The sequence below is a fragment of the Pristis pectinata genome, chromosome 16 (genome assembly GCF_009764475.1).
Source record: "Pristis pectinata isolate sPriPec2 chromosome 16, sPriPec2.1.pri, whole genome shotgun sequence".
In the NCBI taxonomy this organism is placed as follows: Eukaryota; Metazoa; Chordata; class Chondrichthyes; order Rhinopristiformes; family Pristidae; genus Pristis; species Pristis pectinata.
In genome coordinates, this window is record NC_067420.1 from 22,323,119 (window position 1) to 22,342,682 (window position 19,564).

At 38.7% G+C, this 19,564-nt stretch overlaps 1 protein-coding gene across 4 annotated transcripts in view; it reads right to left on the reverse strand.

Moving 5' to 3' along the window:
- LOC127578801 (extracellular sulfatase Sulf-2-like) overlaps positions 1-19,564 on the reverse strand; it is a 247,888-nt gene that overhangs the window by 38,984 nt on the left and 189,340 nt on the right. For all 4 annotated transcript variants that reach the window (XM_052031263.1, XM_052031264.1, XM_052031261.1 and 1 more), the window contains 4 exons: positions 11,723-11,892; positions 5,754-5,904; positions 2,942-3,117; positions 494-622 (listed from right to left, as the gene is read on the reverse strand). In XM_052031263.1, coding sequence (XP_051887223.1) covers positions 494-622; positions 2,942-3,117; positions 5,754-5,904; positions 11,723-11,892 — 626 coding nt within the window. The remainder of the gene's footprint in view (positions 1-493; positions 623-2,941; positions 3,118-5,753; positions 5,905-11,722; positions 11,893-19,564) is intronic.

Here is a 19,564-nt window from a genome sequence, read left to right on the forward strand (position 1 = left end):
TACCAGCAACAGGCTACCCTTCTGTGATACCTATCAACCCTTCCAGCAGGTTGAACAATATAAATAACAGTTGTTTAAATTAGCTTCAGAAGATAAAATTGAAAGTGTCTACAATTACTTAAAAATGTATATAACAATTATTATTCATCTGGTTGCAGTTTTCATTATTTTTTTCCAGCTGATTAAATATTTATCTGTTATCAATAAATTCCATGTAGCCTGAGGATTTTTGTAAAGCCCAAAGGCATACTTTTGATCTTTCCATGACAAAATGCACTTAATAGGACCATAAGAATAATGAAAACGTCCTGCAAAAACTAACTCCATGCATATTATGAATTTTAATCAATTCATTTATGACAACAATAGCTTAAATGGTAAACAAGCATAGTCATAGAAAATGATTGCAAAAGATCCATTAAAAATGTCAGAAACTTAGATGATAAAACACAAATTTAACTTATTTAGTAACAGTAACACAGGGTGCTCTTACCTGTTGACAGGTTTCTCAGTGTCCAGCAGTTTCAGAATGGATTTGCCATCCATGTCAGCTGGAATATCCAGGCCTGCAATGTCTAAAATTGTTGGTGCAAGGTCTATGTTTAAAACGAGTTGAGGAATGCTGGGGATAAATAAAAAAGATGATTATTTTATGGAATTCTGCATTGATCCCTGAACTCTGGCACACAGAAGATGCTGAATAATCTGCTTTACTAACCGAAGTTGCTGATGGCAGTCATGGGATTAACCATGAAGCTCTCAAAGCATTACTAAACTTGTAATCTGCACTCCTATCATTTAAAACCACAATGAGACTGGACGATCACAGAGCCATGCAACACAGAAACAGATCCTTCATCCCATCGGGTTCATGCTTCCATCAAGCACCCATTTACACTAATCCTATTTTCTTCTTCCCACTTTTCCATAGAATCTGGGAGAATTAATCACTCACCCACAAACTAGGGACAATTTACAGTACTCAGTTAAACTACCACCCCATGTACCTTAAGGATGTGGAAGGAAACCAGAGCACTCAGAAGAAACCCTGTCACAGGGACAACATACAAATGCCACGTGGTCAATACTAGAGATCAGGATCAAACCCAGGACACTGGAGCTGTGGGGGAGTTTCTGCAACACTCTATCATCCCTGTGAAAACTATGCATGTTTGCAGATCACCAGTAAACTCTTAGTTACATCTAATTAATAATGTAGGAAAAGGTTTGAGGTGGAACTCTCCCTTTGATTCAATAACTTTTTAACTCTTCTTTAGAGCACTGGAACATTCATGTATCAGTAAGTTTCACATATTTTATAAACTTAATTCCATTCTGTGACTCAGGTCAAGAACAGCACAACCAATGAATAACTGGGTTTCAGGATACCACAATATAGCCCTGCTCTTTCCACTCTGCCTGTCAAAACTTGCTTTTGCAGATGCTGACTGCAAACCAGCTTTATTGCTGTGTAGTTTTCAGACTGTGTGTATCAGTGCATTACTTGGCCCTGCCAGGCAGAGGCTGATCTTGGCCTCGCAAGCTTCAATTCAGGGCCACTAGAGAGCAGAAACTTATTTTCTCTGCTTAACACAAGAACATCTGAAGCACTTTTACCACATGCATTACAAGATCAATTGATTGGGAGTAAAACTGGAACCTTTATGGTATATGTCAATCAGTTGCAGAGCCTCTTGGGAGGATCATAATGCCACTAAAATGAGCTAAAATCATTATAATCAACGTTAACATCCTGCCTTTATTCTCCAGCCATAATTTACTTTTCCTCAACAATCTACAGTAGTGAGGTCACAGAAACTAATTAACATACTCTGAATCATGCATGTGACTTTGATTATATTGCTATTAACGTAGATTCCTGTATGATCTTTTCAAGTCTGAGAGAAATGTTCCACTAGAATTTACAAATGAAGACAATCCTTAATCCTTATATTATCAACTGAGTAACTTTCCAAATTTACTATCGCAGTTCCCCATTTCTGTTTTTGTTAAAAGAAAGAAATCCCACATTACATTAAGAGGACATAATTTAAGCTTAATAGTAAACAGAAGCAGCTAGAAAGCTTAAAAAAACAGATTATCTAAGTTCAATGTGGAGGAATGTCCACTTCATTCTCCATGTTTGTAGCATCTTGCAACTAAGAAGAACCTTAATATTTTTATATATTGCAATTTCAATCTTCTTGAAGCATAGGAACAAGAGAAAAGCTGATTATACTTGTAGTTTACATTCATCAAAAATATTGTAATCATAATTAGCAAAATATTTCAATTCAATGTAACCAATTTTAAATGATTATTTAAGTAACATTTATTTTGTGTCATGTGACACAAAAGCAAAGGCTCCATGCTGGTAGAGCCTTAATTGTACTCAAAATGCCTCATGTGTGATTAATTAGTAACTTGGTGACTTATTTTCTATTCACATGTTGCTGAATTGTCCTCTTCTAATAAGATAAAGAGTAGGTGAACTGGTGACGGAGATCGTGGAAAGTCACTCACCCTAACTGGATGAGAATTAAACATTTCCTTCTTTAATTACTGCAGCAAACAAACATGTTCTGACATGAAAGCAAGAACTTCCCTCCAGATCACATAAAACCAGTGGCAGCAAAAATGAAGATCACATGCCCAATTAAGAGTTACTCAAATACATTGAGACAAACACATCAATATTCTGCTGAGGTAAATGAAAAATAGTTTGCATTTTGGTAACATTAGCTTAATCTCCATGTTCTACTTCTCAAGTTGTGTGGTGGGAACTTCAGGATGTGCCAGATTGACTTTTGGTTTCATGCCTTATCCGCCCAAGCGCATCACCTACAAACCACTACTTTCTCAGTACTACAATGAAACATTTGTCAGCTGAGATCACAATCTCTGAATAATATGCAGGTTTAACTATTTAATAAGATCTTACATTGATCCTGGCTCCACATTTGGTCCCCGCATAAAAAATGGCACTCGAATGTCAAACTCATACGGCATGGATTTTCCTTTCACGAGGCCAAACTGTCCAATGTGATAGCCATGGTCTGCTGTGTAAATGATGTAGGTGTTGTCTACTTCACCCAATTCAACAAGCATATTATAGAGCTGAAACATCAATTAAACACATTGTTGGTGGAAGTAATAATGCGTCATTTAACCTCCTCAGCACTTCTAGGTACTGTTAACAATGAATCAGGACATTCATTTTTGATTACTGTTCAAATAAAACTGTTTTTTCCAAAATGTTAATACATTTCAATTGTACTGTTTTGGCTTGAATTAATAATGTGGCCCTGGGAAGTAGTAATTTCTCAGTGCTGGTAACTTGCTCAAATTACCCACCTTAGTAGTAATGTGAGGCCCCTTTGCATTTACATATCTCATGCTCTGGTGAGCTGTTCTCGCTCTCTCTCTCTCTCATATGATGCCAGTTTCTGTGCTGGCACTTAAGAATGAAGCAAAGGCAATCATAATCAGATTGAGGGTGGTTTGCATCACCAACATAAGCACTGAATGAGTAACTTCTCTACTGTGATTATGTGGGAGATTTGTTTTTTATTAGGGCTCTAACTTATCTGCTCTGGAATGATTCTCTGCAGATGACTTAGAATAGTCCAGAATAATTCACCCTCTGGCTTCCTTTCTCTATTTGCATTTCCCTAGTGACATGAATCTGACTGTAAAATCAGTGGCTTAAGGTTAAAATTACATTGCACTGCTATGCAACAGTACATTAGTAGATCCTGCAGTTTGAGATTTTTGTCTGGATTATAATCACAGAACTGAATAAAAACATTTTATTATAAAATTTTCATTTTCTTGCTAAGGGTTATCTTGAAGTGAAAAACAATGTGTGTCATGGAGAAAGCTGCCATGTATTTCTGGCAGATCTGAATAAAATCTCAAGTAAAATGATTATTATATTTGAATCTGATTGGTCCGTTACACACATGGTCAGAGTCAGATTTTCACCTGAACAACTCAGGTATCATATTCATTAACTTGCAATATATCTCAGTCTAAGTCAGGCTGCCAATCAAACATTATCAAAGAAGTTCCCATTTCATCAGATCTTAGTCATGAGATATACATTAATATGCTTGTACAAAGGATCTTCACTGCAACATCAATTAGCTTTTAAGTGATTTCAAGATGTGCCTATTTACAACAATTAGATCCAAATGTTTTGTAAGAGACAGGATGGTCTTGAAATAATTTGATGCCTGGAAAGGCAGTGAGTTGTAGGAGTATTTCTTTTATGGTGACCTACTGTAAAATTATACAGCACACAAGGCCCAAGGCTTTGTGTGATAAAGATCAGGTCTTGCATGAAAGCCACTTCCTCCAAATGCTCCAGAGGAATTGTTGCAAGCCTGGTTCATAGTTCATGTGGGGAAAGGTCCAGGAGGAAGAGGGTGAGGATTGTGATTGAGTTCGAGTCAGTGAGAGTTACTACCAGAATGGGAAACATGAGGTGGGTGAATTGTGAAGAGCCATTGTGAGGGGGTAAACTGTTAACGTGGATTTACCTGAAGCAAATTCCTGGACTGAACTCCACAGCCTGGACCTACACAGACAAGTCCTGTTTAGTTACCTTGATGTAGCCCCTACATGTGCTTCCATTTTAATAGCCTGCTCAGTGTATGGGCCATACATAGGTGCATGGAAATAATGAAAGTGCCTTCCAAATGTGAATTACACATTGTTGGGTTTCACTGCATTTGTTAGGGTGGTGCATTAGTACCTAAGAGCCACAGAGAACCTGGAACCCAATCCACGCAGTAAATCCATGATACACATTAACAAAACATCTTTCGTAGAAATGTGATCACCAAGTGAACATAAATGTTGTGCTATGCAATTGAATTTCTATGCCAGTGAGTTTCAAGCATTTCCATCAGAGAAACCAAATAATTTGCTGTGTATTATTTAGAATAGTGCTTGTAGTCATAGGAAATTAAGTTTACCACAATCCCTTGGGAGATCTATAAATAACAATTCAAAATGCACCTTGTAATAGTAGTAATAATCTACTATTAAAAATATATTTTTAGCTTTAAAATCAGCCAAATGTTTTGACTGCAACTTGTGTTATCTTAATTCTATGTATTATTTCATGCTATGTTTTATTTTCAGGCAAGAAGATTGCTTTTCCCTCCTATATCTTGAGCTTCCCCTTTTCCTATCTTCAGTCCTGAAGAAGGGTCCTGACACGAAACGTTGATTGCCTGCTTTTCTCCACAGATGCTGTCCGGCCTGCTGAGTTCCTTCAGCATCATATTGTTTTTCATCTCGATTCCAGCATCTACAGTCCTTTGTTTCTCAAGAAGATTCTGAATATGCTTGTTGAAGTATTATTTTACAGCTGCCTTTTGATGTTATTTTTGCTGTCAATACAATTTGTAAATAAAAACCAAAAGTTAAGCATAATGGCAGGGCAGTTGGGTGTGCTCAGCAAGCAATGTGTATAAAAGCTCTTGATTATCACAATGACTTGGAATTATATTGACTGGTTCACTGCCTGTACTTGCCACTCACCTATCCACCAAGCCTGTTCTCGCCTTGAGCTGGTCCTCACAATAGTGGGCTCTTTTTCTGAAATGGCCAGGACCTGCACAGTGCAGGATCTTCTGATTTTGCACCATATATTACTTCAATTGATTCTTTTTCAAATACCTGTGTAGTCAAAAATTTCCTTTTTGTTTTGTATTATTGCATTTCTAATGGTACTTGAAACTCACCTTTTCAATTGATTCATCCACAGACATCAAGGTCTGCAGTCTCTTCCTCTGTAGCATGTTAGTGAACTCCATGTGAATGGGTTTCATTGGGCCAGTGTACCTCATGATCCAATGCTTGTCTGGATTGGGAGCATAATTATAGCTGGGGGTGCTGCAGGTGTGATTATAGAAGTATATTAATCATATAGGTTTTCACAGATTAGATATATAGATAGATCTCTTTGCATTGATCCCTGCACATTCACTTTCAATATCAGTGCAATTCCACATATAGATTTGTTTTTCCATTCTCTCTGTGCACAAAACAATTGGAATTTGCTCCCCATCACAATCCTTTATTCCAGCTACATGGGTGAAAAGTTGTAAGATGATAGCTTTGTGTGAGGGTCCTCAGCACTGATATTTTATCTTGTTCCTGGTGGAGAAATGGTGGGTGGGAACACAGGGTGAAGTCAGTCATTGGTGGTGGGGATATTGGTCAAGGAGTCAGTCAGGAAGTTGATGGGACAGGGAAAGGGTGGAGGTTGGGGGATGCTCAATGAGGGAGAGGATGAGGCAGGGGTTTTGGAGAGAGAATCGGGACTACATCTGGCAACTCTCTGTTTATTCTGCCAATGCTTCCATGTCCTTCTGCATTATCTTGCAATTTTTTACAGTTTGCCATGGCACCTAATTTAGTGTCATCAGAAAATTTGTGCTTATGCCTAAATCATTTATATAAATAGAAAATAACAGATGTCCCAGCTCAGAACCTTATGTGGCATCACAATTCACATCCTGCCAACTCAAAAACATTAATTTGCTCCTGTCTTGTTTTCTCACAATCATCCTATCCCACTCTTTATATTCGCTTGTGTCTTAATCTTTCAATGCCTTTTATGAGACTTCTATAAATTCAGATTTTCACTGGAAACTGAATCATCTTTGCTTTTTGCCTTCAGCTGCCAATCCATGCAGTGTGTCACTGTTTAACTTATACATTTCCAAGTGTTCATAAATTTTATCCTACATATTTAGAATAGAGGTGGAACATCAACCAATGATGATGCTAGAGCATGAGCTGGATTTGGGATTCCAGGAGTTGCAAGGTAGCTCTTCTATCTCCCTACAGGTGGAAGCACTATGCTCTGGGAGTATCCACGGATATGCTTCTCGGCCAGGATGCATCTGCGAGATTTGCAACACATCCACCATTTAAATTATTCCCCAGTTCCTCTGGCATCATCACTCTTCAGCCAATTAACATGGTGGCAGGGGGCACAGAGAATAGGGAGGATGGAAACTATTGAAATGCTGTCAAAATAACCACCCATCTGCTTCATTCACACCTTGAGACAGAACTAAAATCAGGTTATAAATTTATCAGTAATTTTGTAGTTGATGTGTTATTTTTGACTCTATCTCTTTGGATTACTTGCATTTTCATGCAGCCACTTTTCTCATAGATGTGGGGCGGATATAAAATTGAGTACAGATATGGAAAGATGGCAAGATAGAATTTGGAAATATTCAGGTATCTGCTCAAATTTGATAAAGAATAACTAGATTTAGAAGGGTATTGTGGAATAGTAAGTTAAATACACAGAGATTAAAATGTGCAGAAAGTTAAATATAATGAGTGAGGTAATGAAATAACTCATGACATTGATGAAGAGAAATAGATATTAAGAGGGGTATGTTCTAACATACCGATTGGGAGATAGACTCTGTAACTGTATCTGACTAGGGAGTGCTTCATTCTGATGATTGATATTTGTGAGTATATGTATTTGTGGAAGATTCAATGATGGATAAAGAAATGACCAGTCACAGTGATAGGATATAATGGGAGTACAAATCATTAGACACATTTGACAGCTTATTGAAAATTAACTCCGGTTTCTGACACATAATAAAGCAACATAAATTCTTGTCTTTGGAGTACCGAAGGATATTAATAAAGCCATTCTCCAAAGCAGAACCCCTTTAAGGTTACTAAAACTTCGAATAAATAGGGAAGTAAAAGAACATGTAAGAACATTCAAAGTGAGAAAAAAAGTTCATCTATCAATTCTTTGTCCAATATCAATATTAAATTATTTCATCATTGAAACCCTTCCAAATTCATTGCTGATTTGGAAAGAACTAACAACGCATTTCCTGATGAAAATCAGCTATATTTCAACTTCTGTTACTCTCAGACATTATACAGGTCCTCCACAGCTTACGAATGCCCGACTGATGTTCAGCCCGTACATACGATCGAGCATTTGGGAGACCAGTGGTATGGATTTTCCAGCTGCATCTTCTGACATGTGGGAACTTGGTTCGTGGCCACACTTCTGACATGCGAACTGTCTGGGTCACGAACAGTTCACAGGAACGGAATACTGCCGTAACCTGGGGAAGACCTGTACTTAAACACATCGATAAAACTTCTCTTAAATGTATCAACTTCTCATTTTATTCCAAATGTTTCACTATCCTGCAATGGTAAAAGGAAGAATAATTTCTTATCTTTCTTTGGGTTATAAATTTTCCAGTGTATTTTTTATTATGAAGTTCAAATATTATTTTTGATTTAATTCCTTCAGATCAATTACATTTTCCTGCAGCCACTTCACTAATTTTTCTCTCTGCTATTGTTTTAACTTGCCTGAATTTAGTTACAGGAAGTTTGATCATGTCAGAGGAGATGGGGTGTGATTTAAATGATGGTTGTGCCCTATATCTAACAGATATATCCTGGCTAAAGAGCATTTCTTTGACGTATTGGCCAAGTCAAAAAGTTTTCATGTTTGCATGCAAACTATTGTTCAGAATTTTATTTTCAGTTTTCATTATTTTGAACAATGGTTTGCAGTATATCTGCCTATTTGAACAACATGCCTAAGATGTGTGTCTATGGTGCTATTTAACAGAGCATGGCTTGCGGACCTGACTGTCTGAGCTTAATATCAGTAGTCATATGTGTCTTGTACTGGAGAGTGAATGTGATGTTAACTTGTATCAGCTTACTTCTACTGAATGTTTCAAAAGAAGAAAATGGGCAAGTGAGAATGTGGAAATGAACAGAATTAATTCCAAATTGGCACTGACACAAACAAGGCACATCTCAATGGTAGATCTAACACTGGTACAGATTGAAACAGGTGGATGCCTGCCAGTATAAACTGCATCTTCCTACCACCTGTCACTTTCCTCATCTCCCCAGCAGGTAGTATGTAAAACAAATCTGTGTACCTACATGAACAACATCTACTGTGCTCACATGTGTAACAAATGTACTTTCATTCAAATGCATTGAGCATTGGTGAAGGAACTTATCTGTGCCATAAATCTGACTGCATTTATCCATAGATGTCAGGTTTACATTTTATCTGCAAAGTCTTCATGCAGTTACCAATATCTTATGGACACCAAAAAAAGCATCAGAATGATCACAAAATATTATGCTGATTTATGACCCTTGATATTGGTAACTTTGGATAGTCCATTTGATGTATGTCAGTAGATAAAGGTAATACCCTTCTCCTTTCATTGAATGTGTGTGTTTTTACGTGCTTAGATATAAGCTTAACAGAAGTATCTATCTGTGCAGACATTTCTAAGCTTATCAAACGTACTGAGAACAAAGAGGCTCAAGCTCAGACTGCATGTCACAAAATGACTTATTCAAGATGCTGATAACAGGTAAAGGATTTTGTCAACTGACAGCTGCCATGAAGTTGGCAAGTGCAGTATCTAAAACCAGAAGTAAAATGTTGTGTTACAGACAACTCCCCTTTCACTTGGTAACAGATTTGTTTGCACTAACCTCATATTTAATGCCTGCCATACTCACGGACTTCAGTATTAACCCACTGTCACAACAGGCAGGAAAGGAAGCTATAATGACTTAAATTTGTGAAATGTGGCCTCAACATCCCATGCAGGTACCCAGTGCCATTTCTCTAGAAGGGAATATTGTAGCTTCCAGCAGTTCCACTATGATGAGCTAGCCACCACATTAGCATAATTCATTGTACAACTGAGAACCCAATTTAAAATTAAGTGTCACTGTTCAGGATTTCCAGTGATTGGGAAACATGATAATGAAATAGAAGTAAGTGTTGCTATCTTCACAAAGGAAGTACTTTTCCAGCTTTGTTTGAGGGCCAAGAGGGCAAGATCAGTCAGCCCAACCTCTCAAGGAAACCATGAGTCACCCCTTTCCCACCTCCACTGACAGGAGGCACACTCACCCAACAGATGGTGTCTCACACACCACAAATGAGCAAGCACAGATTATCAAGATGCTTAGTCTGTGTATGAGAGTTCAGGAATCAGCTGGATACAGATACTGCATCTAGATGGTTGTTGAACAACAGGAGACTTAACTAGAGAAGCAGAGAGTGTGTGAGACACTGTGAACTCTTGCTGAGAAAGATCAGAGGTGCTGTTCTTTCTACTGGAGGATAATGTTTGATGATGTGCGAAGTATCACAGGCTGCATTCCAGTGAATGCCAGCAGGTCCTCACCAAAAGCTTGCAAACTATGAATGCCTAAACTCCTAATCCTGGCCATTTACCAATTTAGAATAAATTTGCTGAGCAGTTTATTGTTAGCAGGAAAATAAAGGAAGGTCGTGAGAGATATGATGGCAATTGGTTATGTAGAGGTGGGGCCCTGATAAAACTGCTTCCCCTTCTCAACCATTATATATCCCTCAGTTGGAAACCCCCTCCCCGCCAATGTATGAGTCTACCCTGCATGCATGCAGGTAAAACACTCAATGGAAGGGTATTCATGGGGTTCAAAACACAGAGGATGTGACTAAGAGGATCTTGCCCATCATAACATTGAGCCGAGGAGCCTGTGTGAATCCATAGGGAATGCTCTCAGTAAGGTTTCTAGGAAAAGGAAGAATACACATTGTTGCATAAAAGTATGCACATGAGGGTTTTGTACAAGGTGTTAAATTTTCATTGCTTGTGTTCATGTAAAAATAACTGTCTGGTATCAGTTTCTGGTTCAACAGTTATACTTCTTCTCATGTGGCAGGCAGGGTCCATGATCTGATGCTGAGCATGATATTGGACAAGGCATGTTGGGGAATCATTTTGTCTGTGGAAGAGGGCAGATTGCCATGAAGTTTCCATCTAAAAGTAATTTGGTGGCATTGCTGGGGATCCACTGAACCCAGCAGTTGTCAGTGTACCCTCAGTATTCTGTGCAAGAACATGTGCATCTCCTTCAACACCTGCATTTGCCACCTCCCCCTCCTCCTGCTGCTGCTCCTTGTTCAAATAACCCATGTCTTTCCCACAGGCACGTCCAACATTCACTATTGCATAATCCTGTGTAGTATTCAATAGACATCACCATTCTTAAAACCTGAGTAGAGGCATATCCTCCAGAGCAGTCAAAATCTAAAGCACACTTGTAGCATTCCAGTGGCTCACTCTATAGCATTCAAGTGACAGATTTGGCTTCAGATGTAGTGCATTGATGAGTGGAATCTCACTAGGGCAGGAACCAGGTTTTCTTTTCCTTTATAAGCTGCTCTTCAGTCTGCTTCAAGGATTGAATGGATGGATGATGGAAGTGTGCTGCTGGAAGTTTTTAAGTAGTTGATTACCCCAAAAGTTCTCTCATTTTTCCCCTCTCTTTTATTTCTGCCTTGCTGCAGGCAGCTATTCCTTCACAGGGCATTGCTTCCCAAGCCCTACAAATGAAATTCTCCATGCAGGATTTCTCGATCCATGACTATAGGCTAGACTGTCTAACTCAGCATTGTTTGAAGTATGGGTCCTTGCTGATCTGCACAGCTTAGTAGTGTGACAAAACTCATGCTCCATTTACTTCAAGATATAGAACAGTGAAGCTATTAAAATGTAAATTTGTAATAAACCATTGGTAAATCAGCTGAAGGACTAAATAACAAAATGGTAATGTCTACAACATCACTTTAATAGCTACAAGACCATATTATAATAATCATACTCACATATGCTGGGAAGCATTTGGAAAGAGGTTGGAGAATTGTGGAGCTGAGTCCTCGGGTCCATGCGGTGCTGCGTGACTGATCAGCAGCATAACTGGCCTATGTGGATAAATCTTCTTGGATAATTTAAAGTAATTGATGCTGTCGTTTGTCATCAAGTCTGTTAGATAATCCTACAAAACAGAAATGTAGTGCATTGAATGTTAAATATTTTAAAAGAAACATTATATTGAAAGGAACACAGTAACAAGTTTCTCAGATTCGTAGCCTTTCTATGCAATATGTGCTTTAAAAACATCTTCACAGAAAGAAGACTGTCATATCAGTGCTATAAAATTATACTGTATATGGTATATGCATTCTTGCATTAAATAATATTACATTCGGTGTATTTTTATTGAAAATGGGTATAACACGTGGAAGCTGCAAGTATTAATGTTTAGGGCCAAGGACGTATCTTGGAAAATGTAAACAGCAGTAAGAACCTTATTAACATTGATGAAGCTACTGTGATATGTTGCTAGTGAAGTTGGCAATAGTTTGTTAATCAGTATAGTGAAGGGAAGGAAAAATCAGCCTGAAGATGATCTTTAACATTTTGTATCAACAAACTGTACATGTTGCAACCCAGAAGAACTTTGATCCACTGCTGGCATTAGCATTAGTTTTTCCAACTAAGCTGGTCATTTCATTGTAGAGTTTCCTAATTTGGTGAATAGAAAATTCTTGGACACAAAGAGTAAATATCAGAAAGGTAGAGAGGAATCAGTCATGACATAAAGAGCTATATTCTTTCTTGTGCAATATTTCCAACATTTAAGGAAAAATGTATGTGCCCACATTTGGATTTTGTTCCATTTAATTTGTTACCTTCTTCAGAATTTGGACTGTAGAAAACCTTTTTTTTCCCTATGGAATTTAGTAATGATGTTACTCAGACTATACATAGTCTTTGAAAATAGTGGCACCACCTTATCCTCCAGAATCCTCAAAATGCCTGCCTTTCCAATTGCCTGCTGCAACTATGCCTTTCTTCACATTACATCATAATCTATTACTTTGGCTGTCACTAGCTTTTATCATACAAGCCATTAGCCGGCTGAATGTTTTATCTCAGATTCTCTAATACTTGGGTGAAATTAGTTCGATTTGGCGCAATAACCCAGACATCAGCAGGGTAATGCAGTGCTGCAGTGCAGTGGTGCAGCTGGCAGAGCTATTGCCTCCCAGCTCTAGTGACTTGGGTTCAATCCTGACCTCCAGTACTGCCTGTGTGGAGTTTGCATATTCTGCCTAGGACCGCATAGGTTTCCTCCCGATGCTCTGGTTTCCTCTTGTATCCCAAAGATGTGTGGTTTGGTCACCTAATTAGGTACTGTAGTTTGTCCTAGTGTGTAGGTAAGTGACATGATCTGAGGAGAATAAAGTGGGATTATTGTTAAATGGGTGCTTGAATGTTGGAGCAGATTGTGAGCTGAAGGGGATTTTTCGGTGTGGTATGGCTCCAATGGCATACTCCAAGTTCCAAAATGGATGTTGCCCTCTTCTGCACAAGAATTTCTGGGCACCAGAGTATACTAGTATAAGGTCTGAATGATACACCACCATTCTTACACAGATGGTGACATTTTTCCTGAAGTATTTTGCATAGAGCTGAATTTAATAGGACTAAAAAGCAGAATTTCTTCCTCTTGCTCTAAATATCTGTTCCTTTTGTTCCAGTATCTGGGTCAATGCCACAAAAGCTCTATTTTTACCATATTTCTGAGGCTGAATCAAAATATCTGTCAAGACTTTGGGGAAAAACTTTTAATTGGGACGCATATATCTCCAGAGTAAACAATTATTTTGGAGTTGTCACTGTGCAAAGAAAAACTTTATCTGGATTACTTGAGATTCTTATTGTAGACTAGGTATGATGAATGCACTGGAAGCAAAGAAAAGGTTATTGAGAATAGATGGTTGTGCACTAAAACCAGGCAGTTTTACAGTTTCCAGTAGCCAAGCATAGTATTCAAATACACACCACCGAATGACATATCATAAGGCAACAACAATAAATGCAAAAACTATGTTAGTCAAGCATCAATATCAGCTGAAAGTTGTACTAATTCCTCCTAAGAGTAATTAAAACAGCAGGGCATGTTACTGCATTTGAAAAATATTTACAATGGTTCAGATAATCTTCTTAAAACTGAGAGAAGAATTGAGGTTTTACTGAGCAGGAGTAGAATAGAACGTCCATCAAAATGGCCCAGGGTTAAGAGAAGCATGAGTAAAATGTATTTCTAAACACTTGCAATCTGTTAAAATGTTTTTTTCCCACAAAAAGAAACTTGGAAATTATATGATTTTAAAATAGATATGTTTATATGATATAGTTATTCTCAGACTAATTAACAAGTTTCAAATTACCCTTTTCCTTTAGAATTCTGCTTCCTTGAATAATCTTTCTTGAGTATTCATTTCTTGCTGTGGAATGGCAACTATTAAGTAACAAAATGTTGTGGATACTGAGCAACAAATAAAAGGGAAGTGGTAGAAGGTGATTAGGGAGTCTTAGGTAATTTTTAAAGAGAGTGTGGCAAAGTGCAATACTTGGGGATATAGAGGGTTGGTCAAAGTGATTGCAGAAGCAGCAACTAATGATAAAGGCAGGCAAAGGCAACATGTAATAGGATAACAGGGGGGAGTTGGGGATAGATGATAGTTGAAAAGGATGGAAAACTCTTAAGTGTTTTTATGAGTCATGAAATCAACAACCTGTAAGGGGGCTGCTGCAAACACATCAGAAGTTAAATTTCCAATATCGACAATATTAATTTCTGGATTAAAAATTCAGTAGCATAATGTTTAAAGTAAATTATCCAGATGAGAATGCTATCAATTCACAACTCTGGTTCAACCTGAGACAATAGCGTGGGTGGGGATGGAGCAAAATGAAATCAGTGGCAAGGGTATGAAATTTATGGCAGAAATTAAAGGTATCAGCTGGGGGAAAATTGGAAGCTGGAAGCTCAGTCAGTTTGAGAGTATACAAGTAATGCACGAATGGAGAGTTGCTGGAGATGTAGAAGTGGGTGTCATCAGCACATGCAAGCTGATCCCTTCTCATGTGTGAAATGGAAACGAGCAGAAGAGAAAGATTAGCAGAGAAGCTTTGATTTAGTTTGTTTTCTGTTTACTTTCATGTTAACTGGATGAGAAAACTGTAAATGAACAATCAAATAATGACTGCAATTATACAGGTAATGATGAAGTGACAGTCTTCACAAAGGTGTAGTGATATCTGTGGTCTGGGCTTCACCTTTTCCAATGACAGTTATTGACAAGCATCAGTTCAAGCGGAACACTGGTGTCCTATAGCAATGGCATCATCAAACACCAACTTGCATTGAAGAGTTCTTACAAGCACCAAACCTTAGAGGAGAAAATTTGTTTTTAAGATTTAACAGCAGGAGTAATAGATTGGATCATACAAGAGAGAATGAGGCAGAAGCTGAAATTTCTTAACGTTTTTAAGATTAGTCTTTTTGGGCCAGTAGGATTGTTGGGCAATGACAATGACAAAGTTCAGCACTAACTACTCTGTCTCTTGCAAAAAAAAATTACATGATTTTCAGGGGTGTTTCACAACAAAAGTAGTTCTGCAATGTCTGGTGCTAGAAATTCTTTCACATTAAATTCTTTTGCATAATGTTGTGTACTAAACACAATTGAGTATTTTGTGTGTGTGTGTTTGCGTTTGCCTTACACATGTATGAAATGTGGGTCATACACACATATGAAATATGAACTCGCAGAGGACACTAGATATTTGTAACGATATCACTCAGCAGATAACACATAGCCTGACTTCCCGTGCAAAATTAATTTGACCAGTTGAAGCTTGCAAATATCGCCAGTCAGTCACACCAAAGTTAACCCTAACTGGAGAGTTGAGGTCAACTTTTGTGTTAAAAGGGACTGAGCTCACTGGATTGTGGTTCTGAGGTGTTAACCCTAATGGCAGGTATATCCTTTAAGTATTTTGCAGTGTTTACTCCCACCTTCCTACATGATGACGTGAGGTCTCTGATCATATGTCAAACCTGATCAAACTCTGTGTTTGACCCAATGTTCTTTACCTTGATGCTCTTATTTCCCTTAAATCACTCCTTCTCTTGACGTTATCACTTCATGTTCCAACTTCCTGACACCAAACATCTCTATCCCCACTTTGTACCTTTGTTCAATGGCACCTTCATTTCTATCCACCACCTCTCTTTGCTTCCCTATCCTCTCCACTCTCAGCAGTCTGCTTGATTTCTCCTCAATGGCAGGGCTAGTTACAGGAGTGCCTTTGTGTACCAAGTCAATCCTATAGCTTCATACTGCACTTCAAGTGCAAAAGAATGTTGCTGCCAAAGGTCCTTACACAAAACTGGCACTATGCAGCATAAGTGCTGAAGAATTTCCAGGTCTGGAAGTACTCATCAGGTCACCAACCTCTGGACATTTTCCTGGATAAGTTTACAAGACATCTCTGGCAAAGTCTCTGAGTAACAGTGAATCACCAACAGCAACTTTTGAATTTTACATTTACATTCCAGAAGTTGGTAACTGCTTCTCTCCATCATAATAAACTGTCAGTTATTTCTCATCATAAATCCTGGGCCAAATTTAAACTAAATTTGCTCATATAGACAGAATATAAATCAAATAAATAAAGATCAGCAGATTTGAACACTTTTTCTTGAATTGGCACACCTTTACAACACATCACTTAAATCTTAAACTATCAGAGATTTCTTGAACTAATAGCTAATCTGAATTGAAAGCATGGCCAACTGTACGCTTCTATCCAGATCATTGAAAGGACTCTGCATGCTGCTGTGCTAAATAATGCAGCAGTTGCTTTCACTGGCCTATATCCTTAGTGCTGAAATGTAGGACTTTAACCACTTTCCTATATCCCTGGCAATGTACTGAAAAATAAACTGGTTTAGATAAGTTGAAGGTGCATTGACACACATGATCAAACTACTGATATACTGCTACAGTTGCACTGAATATATCAGTACATCTTAGTGCAGATATATGTCTCAAGCATTAGATTCTGATCTGAATGTGTTAAAACTAAACAGGGTGAGGTGCCTTTCAGGAGGCTATTGCTTGGATTTCATACTGCATGAAATTTAACCAGCTGAATGTGAAGCCAGGTTTTATGATGTCTTCAGGCAGTCTGTTGCAAGTTCTGGCACTTTATTAATTCAACGTTGAGTTTTTAATGCTTTGAAAACCCAGGCGACTGTGAAGAATAAGCCTGCATTTACCTGCTGGGAAAGTGTGCAGCACTGTCAGAATGTATCTCAACAACACCAGAAGTGCTCTGCATTGTAATCCTACCATTGTTGTGATATAATGGCACCTTTTAAATACAGATTGAACATCCTCAACAAACATCTGCACTCAAATACACAAGTACACGCAGACTTCAGTGTGCATGATGAATTATAAAAACAGAGCCAATGGTCTTTTTGGCTCATATGACTGAATCAATCAATAACTAGTGCCTTGGATGCAGACTTTCATACAATGATGAGATCAGAGATGACAAGAAATTCTCTGCACCCAAAAGGGTAAGCTGGATAAGTGAGCTGCCAAAGTCTACTTCTGTCGTTAGCCCTCCTGCTGCAAATCCAGTTATGGGTGAGGCAGTTTTTTTTTACAGAGAATATAGCAACTGGTATTTGGTCCTGAGACTGGGTTTAGATGGGGAGAGGATGAGGAGGAGTTGTGTTGACAGTCAGCTGCATATCAAGTAGTTCTTAGTAACTAGTTCTTAGTAAATAATTAGTAACTTGTGGTGGGGAGGGTCCGAACCAGTACAGAAACTATTGTGGATGGGTGGGGTAGTGTAATTAGTCTGTATCGTCACTGCGGTGGGGTTAGAGGGGTGGAGCCTACACTCTTATTTATTGGGTTGTGGTAGATAGACAGTCTTATTGTCGCCGTGGAGATTATTGATGAGATAGATGGAGCCTGTACTGTTACTGTCATGGATGTGGGGAGAAACAGAAACAGTATTGTTACTCTGATAAGGTGAAAGGGGAGCAGCCTATACTGTTACTGTGGTTGGTGTGGGGAGAGATGGAGCCTGGTGGAGGAGAGGCAGAGACATTACTGTCACTCTGGTGGGGTGGGTACTGGGGGAGGGAGGTGCGGACCTTGTACTGTCATTGTGGTAGGGTGGAAGGATGAGATGAGAGATGGGATATCTTCATTAGTCACATGTACATCGAAACACACAGTGAAATGAATCTTTTCGCATAGAGTGTTCTGAGGGCAGCCCGCAAGTGTCGCCAGACTTCCGTCACTAACATAGCATGCCAACAACTTCCTAACCTGTACGCCTTTGGAACGTGGGAGGAAATCAGAGCATCCGGAGGAAACCCAGGCAGTCACAGGGAGAACGTACAAACTCCTTACAGACAGTGGCCGGAATTGAACCCCGGTTGCTGGCACTGTAATAGCATTATGCTAACCGCTACACTACCATGCCTGCAATAGGCGTGGGAGTTTGGAGGTTGTGGCCTTGTCTTCAGGATGTCACAGGCTCAGAGGACCAGGGTGATAGGGTGAGGTGGGCACTTGGTTGGGAACCAAAGGATAAAACAAATGCATGGAATTTGCCTGGTCAGGATCACAAACCAGCACTGCATTGGGAAGACCAGATTGCTCCACAGTCGTTCCCAGGGCAACATGCTCCTGCTTCCCCAGCAAAGCTCCAAGGACAGTGTTGCATGGGAATTACATCATCCATGAGTCCCAATACAGACGTTGCATCAGAACTCGGAAATACCCTGCTGAATTTCTGGAGTGCCACAACACCTAGAAATAGTTGTTATCACATTCCGCTGCAGAGAAAAAAAAAATCAGTTTTCAATCATATAACACAGAACTAAAACCCCAGTGTTTATTTATTAAATAATGCAGCAAAACGGCTATGCAAACTGCTTTTCGATCTCAAGAAATTGCCAAGAAATTCTACTAGGTGAACTATTAATGTTGCAAATCTCATAAACTCAACCCATTTTGATAGCATTTTCTAGACCCACAGCATTGGGAAAAACACTTCAGGTAAAGTAGGAATGCATATAATAATTGAAAACATTTACATTCAAAAGCAAATATGATTTTCTGTTCACTTATGTGAAGAACACAGGAACCACTCTTGTCTGGAAATATGTATCATGACCGACTACTTTGTGCATGGAAATATCTAATGATTATATGATATTTAAGACAAGCTGTAAGGCAAACATTCTTTCCATTTGATTTTTTTTTAAACATAACTTGGAAAATTTTAGAAAGAGTTTTGCAATTATGAAATCCCACCATACTAAGAACTATTATAGCTGCAGGATATTACAGAAATTAACCACAAAACATTCCCAACTCCCTCTGTACGCACGCATGCACGCACGCACGCACGCACGCACGCACGCACGCACGCACACACACACACACACACACACACAGACGGACACACACAAGTTTTGAGGGCACAGATGTTTCTTAGGCATCCATGGAAAAACTGTCCATGCTCCTGACATTTGAAAGGGCCAAAGAGAAATTCTGTTCTTTTAAAGCCCTTCTGAAGAATTTTAATACTAATCTGTTTAAATGATTGAGACATGCAAAAGCCAATATTCAGCTACAGCAGTGTTACAGTCACAATTTTGAATGGCACTGATCCCATTTCAGTTTACTTTTATACTTTTTCCTTTTTAAAAATGGTTCCAGGGATAAGGAGTTCAGCTATGAGAATAGAATGGAGCAGTTGTTCTCCTTGGACCAAAG